This window comes from Castanea sativa, chromosome 4, assembly GCF_040712315.1.
Source record: "Castanea sativa cultivar Marrone di Chiusa Pesio chromosome 4, ASM4071231v1".
NCBI lineage: Eukaryota > Viridiplantae > Streptophyta > Magnoliopsida > Fagales > Fagaceae > Castanea > Castanea sativa.
The window spans coordinates 36818584-36829993 of NC_134016.1; the positions used below are offsets into that span (position 1 = coordinate 36818584).

The following is an 11410-nucleotide window of genomic DNA, read 5'->3' on the forward strand; positions in this document are numbered from 1 at the left end:
AATAAAAAACACATCATTTAAGTTAACCCTCTTAATAAGAGTAGGATAATACTTGTTTCACACAGGTAGTTACACATAATTTTACACACTCTATTTTTGGAAAAATTATACAGTGCTTATGGTGGACCACATCACTTGTCCATCATTCCACTAAAAGACTCACACTTATTTAAAATTATTGAGTCAATAATCAGTTTCTGCTTTAAAAAAAATCTCTGACTCAATAATTTTAAAAACCTTATAATTTCTCCTATTTTTGAACTAGCACGAGGACTTGAAGCCATGATCTCAAATTCAAAATTCAGTTCAAAAATAATAAACACTAAGAGCAACCACATCAGCTCTTTTAAAAATTTCGTCTATTTTACACAAAAAATCTACTTTTTCTATTTTACACTATCACTTTTACAAAATCCTCACATCAGTTCCTCTATTATACACATTTTATACAAATAAAATATTCATTCATGAATCAACACCCAGCCACCGTCAACGCTCAGAGCAGCGGAACCAGCCTCCATCAACAACCCACACAACCACCACCATCAAGCCAGCCTCCATCATCAACCCATCGTCAAAATCCCAAAACCACTAATCAAAATCATCAAAACCCACTGATCAAAATCCCAAACCCACTGATCAAAATCATCAAACCTACAAATCAAAACCATCAAAATCACAAAACCACCAAACAAAGATTGAGCTACATCAACGATCAGAGCAGCGGCGATCAGAGAACGGCGAGGTGAAAGCAGCGGCGACGCGAGACAAAACCATCAACGATCAGAGCAGCGGCGAGGCGAGGCGAGGCGAAAGCAACGGCGATCACAGCAACGGCGACACGAGGCGAAAGCAACGATCAGATCGTTGATGTAGCGACATTGATCATTGATGTAGCGGCAATGATTGTTGATGTAGCGGCGATCGGCGTGAGCAACGGAGATTGAGGTGAGCTGCGGTGATCGGGGTGAGCAGCGGTGGCACGGCTGTGGCGAGACTTGAGAGAGCAACGGTTCAGCAATCCGAGAGAAAAAGAGAGTGAGGTGGAGAGAGAAAAAATTAATAAAATAACTTATACATGTGCTATAGTACCCGTGTAAATTTACACAGGTAGTGTAGCTCGTTTATGGTTTTGCACATTTTTGCCCATTTTTACACCCACTGATGTGGGTGTTTTTTTTACATAAAATGTGTAAAAGTTGTACTTTTTGCTATTTTAGAGGATTTTAGCTGATCTAGTGTGGTTGCTCTAAGGGCATGTTTAGTACATGTGTTTAAACATATATTTTTAGTTTTTAAACAACATTATATATCTTTTTACACATTTTTTTCACTCACTAATTTTTTCAAAAAAATTAAAAACTGTTATTTAAACGTAACAAATCAGCTTTAATTATTCCAAACCAGCTTTAATTATTCATACCGGGGCATTGACACAACAATCCAGATACTAGATAGACACATGGCAAAAAGGTAATGGCAGAATCAGAGTAGATTGTGAGCTAAATCCACAGCAATCTATCCCAAAATGAACACTGTTGTGTTGAGTAGAAGAACACTATTGTTACTTGAGGTCCTCGATCCACTCACTTCTTCTTTTCCCTCTCATCACAACAGCAAAATGAGACCAACCAACAACAAAGAACCGAGTCCAAGGCGAAACCGAAACCAAACCCAACGTCGCTCTCCCTCACCCATCAGGGACCGGACTCGAACCCCACTTTCCTCACCTGGGCTCGACCCAACTCCAACTGGGTCGCGCCCAAATAGACTCACTCCGCCCTCGACCTCGCTCCTTGACCGTGAGCTTGTTGTCACTGAAGAAGACACTGCCACTCTCTTCGAAGAGCTCCGAGTTTCGTCGGATTCTAACAACCCTCGGAGCTTCCCGTACAACGTGAAGCAGCAATGCTGGAACAAGGCTGAGAAGGTCCGAGGTCGAGACCCCGATCGTTGGCGCCGTGACGCTCTTGGAAACCTCGTCTTTCGGAAGCTCGTGGGCTGTCCCGGTTGTCTCTGTCATGATTATGATCACATTGTGCCTTATTCTAAGGTACTCACATTTCTATTTTTGGTTTTACTTTTAAAAAAAGAACAGATCTTTCTGTTTGTGGTTTGGATTTTATGAAGTGGGTTTGTTTTGGTTCTGGAAATTCAGGGACCATTTTTTTGTATGAGTGTCTAAATTTCAAATTTTGTGTCTAAATTTCAAATTTTGTGTCATAATTTTTATGGGTGTTTTTTGATTGGTTTGTGTGTGACATTGAAAAGTCTATTTATGTAGTGAATATGGAGGCCATGGAGCTCTGAGTTTTTTCTTTGAGTATCTTAGGGCTTATTCTAGGAGTATTTTGCTTACAAGATTTGTTTCTAATCCCAATGCGGTAAATTTGGCAATCAGAATTGAAGTCCTTGCTGACTATTTGGGGAATATTTTTCCTTGCCTAAATTACATTTCAAAGTCTCTGAAAAAAACCTTGAGGTAAATTTTGAACTTTTGCATATCTCTTTTGCTGCACCATTAGTGAGGAGCTTGATGGGCCTGTGATATAATGCCAAGTTAGACATTAAGTTTCAGGCCTTGGATTCTCCCCTTGGTGTCTGGTTTGGGACCTTTTTCATTAAAGAGTCAAAACATATCCCAAAAGATACTGGTTAGAGCTCAACTAGAGAGTGTTGGTGTAAGAGGATGTTGCTGCTAAGGATTGATTCATGTAGTGATATAGATGGATTATTGTTGCTGTTCCGGTTCTTGATTTTAGTATGGTTGAGGAAGAAGCTCATTATCAAAGATCCTCTTGAGCAAGCTAGGACCCTGATTGTGAAGGAGGGATTGTGCCCTTTTCTTCTTTTGAGGTGGTCATGCTGCTTTGAGGGGAGAGGAGAACAATTAAAGAGCTTAATGACATTACATGCAAACTTAGGCAAGATGAGACTAGAAAGATCCTGAAGCCATTATCACATAATGAAAAAGGAAGGTATTGCTGTATAATATTCATTTACTAGATTTCTAATGCCGAAATGAGGGTGGATGTATGTTGAGTGTGATGGAATATTCTGAGAGGATGATATACTGGAAATGCAATTTCCAACAATCTAGTTATATTGCCTAGACAATATTTTGCATATTAATCTTTCTTAAGAGAAGAAGTTATGTTCAAGGACCCTTTAAAGTTCTATTACCATTCAATTCTTAAGGCTTTAGTTGTTTGTGTATTTGATGCGGATAATATATTAATGCTGATTGATTCCATTGGTCCAAATTATAGAATATGACATTATGGGTTTAGAATTTTGATTTGATTTTAATTTTGAGAGTTCTAATGGATTTTATTGCTATCTTAATTATGATCTGATTTCCCTTATTTGATATAATATGGTACCCTATTTAGCTCTGAAGTAAAACATTATTTTTACGTTGAATTTGATTAATAATATAGAATAGAGATTTTCTCTCTCTATCTTGGTGGTGATTTAAGCACCTTTAGGTAGTGAAGCCTAGGAATTTTCCTGTCCTTATCTTCTTTTCCCTTATTTCTATTTTCTACTCTTTGTCCTGCATCAAATTTGGTACAGCGCAAACCCTGATTCAGTTCAGGAAAGCCATAACTGCTACCTTCCTTAGTGAACCATTCTCATCCTTCACAGCTGCGCAACCTCATTACAAACCCCACCCACAACCTGTCAAACTCCTCACCAACACCATACAAAACAGAATCACCCTTCACCCATCACCAAGACCCATCCCAAAAAAATAAAAACTTCATGAGCGCCAACTTGAAACCCATAACTGCCATAGACCCCCTGCAAGCCGTCCTTACTGCCTTAAAATTCCACGTGCCACAACCCATCTAGCACTGAAACAGTCCCACTCGCCATTCATAAGCCCCATCATTGATGGTTGAAACAAACAGCCCCAAGTCCACCATAACCATCAATAATATCGTTTGTACCACCCCCTGATAGCAGATTGTGAACACTTCATGCACCAGTCATTAAAATTGCCTGCTCCTGATGTGGTGCCGTCATCATCTCTAGTCCATGTGCACCAAGCTGTTGCCGAGGTGTCACTAGACTTCTTTGCTCGCCTTTACAAGCCCCGGTTCGTTAAAACTTAAGGTACCACCACTTCATCCTTAAGTTTAGCTGACCCATTTAGGAAACTCCAGTCTAATCTGGTTACGGTTAGCCAAATATTTCTTCCAATAAAAGGTCGTACCCAGTGCACAATGCTCCCATTTCTACAAGGTTTGGGAGAGGTCGTGGTGGACAACCTTACCCCCAATTTTGTTTTGGAGAGGCTGATTTCTGGACTTGAGCTGTTGTTTTTTTTTTGGTGGAAGGCACTTGTCATCGCATCAAGGTCAACCTCTAATAGTTCACCCAATCCATTAAAAAAGAAAAGAAAAGAAAAAAGAGTCCAAACCTTTACAACTCTTAAAACAAACCAAAGCCTCTCATTTAACATGGCCTAATAAAGCCCAACAATAAAAGCCCTCAAGCTTGGCCCCCTTAAGCCCTTCCGTTCCCATCCAAGGTCTGTGATCCATCTAGTGTTATGATGAGCTATACTCGATGGGGCTAAGTTTCCCCCACCCCAAGATAGTTGATGTGGACACTGTATTAATGTCGTTTGATTCCACTGGTCTAGATTATGAAATTTGAATTGATTTGAATATTGACAGGGCTTACAGAGTCTGGTCAACAATTTTGTTTTCTTGAGGTTAAAATTTTTCTAGTTTGTACTTGTCAATGACATGAGGAGTCATTAAAGATTTAAGTGAGACTTATCTTTGGCCAACTTGAGTACCCAAAAGTTGCAGTAAGTCTAAATGTTGCCTTTCTGTTCATGATTCCAGTTAATGTCTTTGTTTGAAATGGTCATTTATGAATATTTATGCTGAATTACTTTTCTTAGTTCCTACCATATTGATTTTCTTTTTAATATATATTTTTCAACCGCTACATGATGCTTGATTTGAACATTTACAAATTTCAGGGAGGACAGAGCACACTTGAAAATTGTCAGGTTTTGCAGGTATTTGAATATTCAAGTTTTGCAAGGTTCACATTGTGCTGAAGAAATATTACTTAATAAAATATTTTACAGTTCATCAAAGTTAGTAGAGCGAGATATCTCAGTTTCTTTGTCTTTGCGTGTTTTATGAAAATTGAGTTGAGATGTACATATCCGTACACAAATCTAATAATTAAAGCGAGCACTCAAAGAATCAGTTATGTCCCTGGAGTAAGCTTTTATGTAAGTTTGTAAACGTTATTAATTCAAGCCAGACAGAGTCTTCCTCTCTGAGCCATACTCTAGCCAATATACTGGTCAATATTGTACACTGCTTCTAAATTCTAATTAAAGTTTTCATTATCTGAATATTTTGTTATGAGTTATAAATTTATAATTTGTTCCTCTGGCACACCAAGACGCATGAAAAAAGGTTGAAAGGAAAGAATTAGAACCAGTTTAAGAATTTAGATTAATAATTTGTATGGTATATGGGGAAATGTCATTTTAGTTGAGTGCAGTTACCATAATAACTTCATGCTATTAAAATCAAATGTAGTAAAAGGGTTGACACCTGACAATGCTTATTTTATTGATAAAACTAATTAGGAAGTCCACAATTTTATACAAGAACTCTCTCTCTCTTGTGTTAGTCTGTTACACTTCCTTTTGCAGTGGCAGGGGTGGTTTCTGATCAGATAGTGAACAAATTGTGATGGCTTGCTCTTTGATATGCCTTTTAATTTATTTCAGAACAAAGTTCATTTTGAGTGTGTATATGGATTGGATGCCATTTTTTAGCACCAAGATTGGTGTTCATACTTGCTTTACTTTATAATATGCGTCTTACTTATTTAAGGAAGCCAACTTTTGTTTATTAATACAGGCAACTGTTAATCGATCAAAGGGAAATCGGACTGGATTGTCCAAAGCTGATCTCATCCAGAAAAGTTCTTATTGCCGGGTTTCAGGTATTCTCAACTCCCATAAAACCTATAGAAGCCCTCAAATAAATGGATGTACTAGAATTACTAATTGAAAATTCCTAATGGGTTTTCAAATGATTGCAGATCGTGACATGGATCTCTTTGAACTGTCTGCCTATGGCAATGTCCGCCGTGGGCAAGACTCTGGTGGATGCAGAATTCAATAGATATTATAGCTGTATTATTTCTTATGATTTTGATTCCTACATGGAGTAGGACCTGCATAGATGTTTAAGTGTTGATCCATCTGTAGCCTTGAGCTCATTGTATGCACTAGCGTTCATATACAACTGCACAAAATGTGCCAATTATCTCCTGTCTTGCAGAGTATTGGAGTAATCTGCATGAGCTATCTCTCTTCTCAATCTTGCAAAATATGTTTTTGTTAGGTTTGGTGTCTTCATTGAATGTACTTCAATGTTGCCTGCTCTAGCACACTGAACACAAAGGAAATTCAACTTCATCACAAGTGCTTAATTCACTGTTACAATTTTGGTCTACTTGCTTGCAATTTGGTGCTTAGTGAGATAACTAAGCAATAGTGAGATGACTTAAGCAATGTCAGTAACATGATGTGGTGAATATACTGGTGTATGAATGTCGGCCCAGCAAAGCTGCAGAACTTTGATTTGGTAAGAGTTATTCCTCCTTCACCTGCGAGGCCTATTTAGAGAAAAATGCTGGCGGATGTAATAGTCTCTCCTGTGTAGAAAGAAACCTATAATTCACTGGTTTCTGTCAATGTAAGATTTTGTTTAAATGAGAAACATGGATTTACAAGACCCTGAATTGCTAAAGCATGTGGACTCTTGGGGGTTTAAAGTTAAAAAGTTCTTCTTTAATCAGTTTTCACTTGGCATTATGAGAGGGAAAATATAGAAAAACTAAATAAGAAATTTTTGAATCTTTGATTGTATTTTTCTATTTTTCATTGCTTTTCATAGAAAAGTGTTCTTCCTTTTCTTTTCTTGAATTCTTCCTTCCTTTTTGTGTCTTTTGTTATGGCCTATGGAAAAGTAGAGCTTCGACTTTCTATTTTTTGTGAAAATTCTTATAAGACATCAAATCAAAGGTTTGCCTTTTGACTTTGTTCGTACGAAGCTATTTTCTTCTCAAAAGCTTATTTCTAATCTAAAGTTAGCCACTGGGACATGTTTCTTTGACCTTTCAACACAAACTCAAGCTTTTATTAAAGTCAGGTTGGAAAATTATTAGTTATTTTGGAGTATACGATGCGGTGTTCACTTGTTTCACATTAGCGCTATACTTTCGTCTAAAATTTAATGATTGTATCTACCATGGATTTGAGAAGAGTAAACATCACATTTAGGATTTTTTTATTTTATTCAAAACTTGATCGCAATTGTAATTTTTTTAACTTATTTTTCTTGCAAGATGCTGTATTTTTGCATTTACTGTTTCTGTTGCTTGAATTGAAACAAATTTGAATTCTCAATTCTCCACGGTGCCTTGGGGATAAAATGTTTTTCAGGAACAAGAAAATTATAATGATTTTTCTCTATTTTCAATAATTTTTTTTTTCATGTAGTGCAATGGATTAATAAAAACCCTTCTTATTCTTGTGAAGATAGGCCTGACTCTTTTCTAAGTATTTGATGAATTTGATGCATACTCTTATGAACCAATGAATATCTATGGTTTGATATACACAAAATTATTCATTTAATTGAATTGTATGTAATGATTAATAAATGTCATTTAATTCTCTAAAAATACCTAATAATTACTATCTCAAAATCATAGCAATAGTCTAATCTATTCTATAGAGATTTAGACTAGAGTGGTCAAACAACTAATATCAATATTAATCTTTATTAATATCGAATAGAAATAAAAAATCACCGTATTCTAAAAATACCTAATAATTATTATAAAATATATCATCGTGCACCTTTGACAAGATGGTCACTCTACAAGTATAAGTGCTTGTAGGGTGTGGGAAACAAGGACCGGAGTTCAACTCTTTAGAAAGAAACTTTATACACTTACACACTTAGATTAGGCTAGAGTAAAATTTCTATATTTTATATTAAAAAAAATTAATAATAATAATAATTGCCGTAAAATATTAATGATTGTATTGTATTTAAATGCTACAGAAAAATTAGAGGGGAAAAACATAAAACTTTTGTGGTTTCGGGGTTTTTATTTTATTTTCATTTTCACAAAGAAGTTTATTTGTTTATGTATAGTTTTTATTTATTTATTTTTAAGAATAAGTGTATTTTTTCTACATTGTCAAAAAAAAAAACCTAATCCAAACACTCGCTGAGTTTTGATGGAACAATGCTTGAGATAAGTAGTCTAGTCCACATTCCACAAGGCATCTAAGGAATATGCTTGTGGAAAACAACGTGCTTATGATCCATTATTTCTCTTTTCTTTATGATCTAGCACTTGTTGTCTACAATTTCAATAACATAAAAAGCACTAGACTTGGTGGGAGGTTGACTTTTAGTCCCAATGATTCAAAGTGCTACTTTTCCTACTAAAGTCAATTTTCATAATTGGCCATTTTTCCTCTAAGTGCACCTTACTCAAATGACTCTTTAATTTTTAATGGAGGTAATGGGAGGATTAAAAAAAAAAAGCTAAAGAAAAAGACTGGCCAAGTTCATAAAATTAATCAACTCATTAGCCCATGGCAACTTCAATATATGTACTTTGATGTTGAGAACCAAATGGGAGATTAGTTCTCGGTTTGTTGGGCCAATCTAGACTGAACCGGTGGTCAAATTGATGATATTATAAATAATTTAATTAATAATTTTGAAAAAATAATTTAATTAAAAATTATATAATTATAAAAATAAATGTATGATAACTAATAATTTTTACTAAAAAAAATTTATAAAAGATATAAACAGTTTTAAGTGAGATTCATATCTCATAATATTAAAAATGTATAAATAATAATAAAATTAAAAGTACAAGAATAATAATTCTTATTTAACTTTTTTTTTTCTTTATATTTTTTTACAATGTAATTGGTAAAAAATGAAAGTAGATGCAATTTACTTAAACACAAAATCTTCTACTTTTTTTCCCCCATAAATAAAGGCCTTATTCACCGGTCAAGATAAATACCAACAAAAAAAAAAGGAGAAGAACAAAGTCACAAACTAATGGTTATGAGGTCTTTGCTTATATATATATATATATATATATATATATATATATATATATATATATATATATATATATTTATATATATATATATATATATATATAAGTAGAGGCTTCGTGTGAAAGAGTATGAGGTTTTGCCATATAACACATTTCTTGAGATTCCTTTTGTAAGGACTAGATTTAGCGCTTGAGCCCAAACGATTGAAGGACCCAGGCCCAAATAGCCGAATTCAATGAATTTGTTAGAGAGTGGGCTCCTAAACTAGGCTTTCATGGATGAGATAGTGTTTACCACGGGCCAAGGATAACAATGAGAAAAGGAAAAATAGAAGGCATTTCCCAAATTAAGAAAGATAATTCTCCTCAGATAGGTCTGAGGAGGTTTTGTTCTTGAATATATCACTATCAGACTTGTTTATAATTTCCTTTCTTTCATGTTACAGTGTTTTTCTCTACTGTTTTCTTCGGTCCCCTTTCTCAGGGGGACCTTCTACCTTATATAGGCCCTTTTAGATGATCCTGTCCTTCCATTTGTTGATTACACAGGCCACCACTCAAGTGTTAATCCCATCAACCACCTTCCCTGTACCCCTGTGAGATGTGGCAACTAAGGGAGCACTGTTCAAGGGTCTTCTCCACATAAATGCAGCCAAGAGGTTTGGTAGAATGCATTGAATGTGGTGGCAGCCTCCAGCTCTCCAGTCACGTCAGTGCTAGACCACTTCCTAAAGCTCTTTCCGCACAGTAAGGCCTCCTTTGATGACGGGTTGATGACGCGACTATAGAATCCGAGGGCGTGGACTCCTCGGTGCTGTGATTGCCTTTCTTGACCATGCCATGACACATGGCATGACGACTTTACTTGGAATTCTAGTACCCCACAATAGCCCTTCAAATCCCCCATTGGTCTCTTCTCGTTCGAGGAGAGAAATAAGGTTTTGACTTTAGGCGGTTAAATTGACACGTGTCTTTGACTCCCATGTGTGCGAATGTCGCTTTGCATGTCTTGTAACTGTACCTGATGCTTCTTGGTCCGCAATGCTTCATTAAATGCTCCAGGCAGCGCCTTGTTTCCCGTATCCAATGGTGAGATGGGGATTCTATAGTTGACATTTTTCCTCGAATTTTGGGCGGGATAACTCCCACCCAAAGCCTGCCTCCTATATAAGGCGCTTGGGGAGTCCATTTCACCTACTTTGCGAAATTTCGAACTCTCTAGGCTTCCCACAATCCCAAGCTTCCCAGATTTCTCAACTCTTCTCGTTCCCAAGAAGTTCCTGCGACATACTTTTATCTCGTTTTTGTAAGTTTTTTGTCTTTAGGTTATTTTCTCCTTGGACAATCTCCTCGGTCTTTTATTTTCGTCATCCTTTTCTTAGACACCTCATTTGCTTCTCTCTCTAGTTTGTTTAGATGATCAGATTCAAACACCTTGTAGATTCCCTCGCCGATATGGAGGGATTTAGGGCCAAATACCACATCCTTCCAAAAGTCTCCTTACGATATTGCGCTTTGGGGCAATGGTACACTGATAGGCAGGAGGGGGAGGTGGTCATTCATATGATCGTCTTCATAGAAGGGGGAATGACTCTCCCCATGGGTAGCGTGACTAGAGATTACCTAATTGCCCATAGGCTGTGCCCACAACAATGCGCGCCCAACCTATTTAGGGTTCTAGGTAGTGTAGATGCCTTTAATGCAAATATGGGCTTGGGCCTCACCTGGCACGACGTAGTTTTCATGTACGAGTGCCATTCATTTGGTGACTCCGAGTGCTATCTTAAATCCCGATCTTTTGCCGTTAGGCTCGTATCCTGTCTTCCCAAGTCCAACAAGGGCATGAAGGACAACTACTTAATCGCTTCTAGGAAATGGCATGACAATCTTCACTGCCCGACCTAGGAAAGGGAACTAGGTGGGGTGTCTTAGGTTTCGGTTCCTCGTCGTGAGACTTAGTTTTGAGATTCCCCCATTTTTTCCTTCTTCTTGACTGAGTGTTCACCCTTCTACTGGTGGTTTTCCTTCTCGGCGGTGTTTGCAGATAAGAGATACGTGGCTCCCAATATCTAATTTGTGAATGTTGACGATCTCAACCAGGTGCTCAGGTCCGAGGTGTTTGTGAGTGAGGATGGGTAGTTAAGGGCCGTACATCTTATTCTCGACGTCCAGCCCCTATCTGATTCCTTTCAAGAGGTCGGCAACGCTCCGAGTAGGCGATCCTCGGTTCAATCGCATGGACGTCACTGTGCTAGGTTTT

General features: G+C 37.1%; 1 protein-coding gene across 1 annotated transcript; it reads left to right on the forward strand.

Annotated features, from left to right (window-relative positions):
- The first annotated feature begins 1457 nt into the window (after positions 1-1457).
- Positions 1458-6785, forward strand: LOC142630355 (uncharacterized). The gene is made up of 4 exons (XM_075804346.1): positions 1458-2053; positions 5000-5038; positions 5904-5988; positions 6088-6785. The coding sequence occupies exons 1-4, from the start codon at positions 1529-1531 to the stop codon at positions 6168-6170; spliced, it is 732 nt and encodes a 243-aa protein (XP_075660461.1). The 5' UTR covers positions 1458-1528; the 3' UTR covers positions 6171-6785.
- Positions 6786-11410: the final 4625 nt, after the last annotated feature.

Excerpts from the sequence above, each read along its gene's own strand:
- LOC142630355 (XM_075804346.1), top strand. The coding sequence starts at position 1,529 with ATGAACACTGTTGTGTTGAGTAGAAGAACACTATTGTTACTTGAGGTC. Across the intron at positions 2,054-4,999 it reads ACATTGTGCCTTATTCTAAG|GGAGGACAGAGCACACTTGA; the intron begins GTACTCACATTT and ends TACAAATTTCAG. Across the intron at positions 5,039-5,903 it reads AAAATTGTCAGGTTTTGCAG|GCAACTGTTAATCGATCAAA; the intron begins GTATTTGAATAT and ends TTATTAATACAG.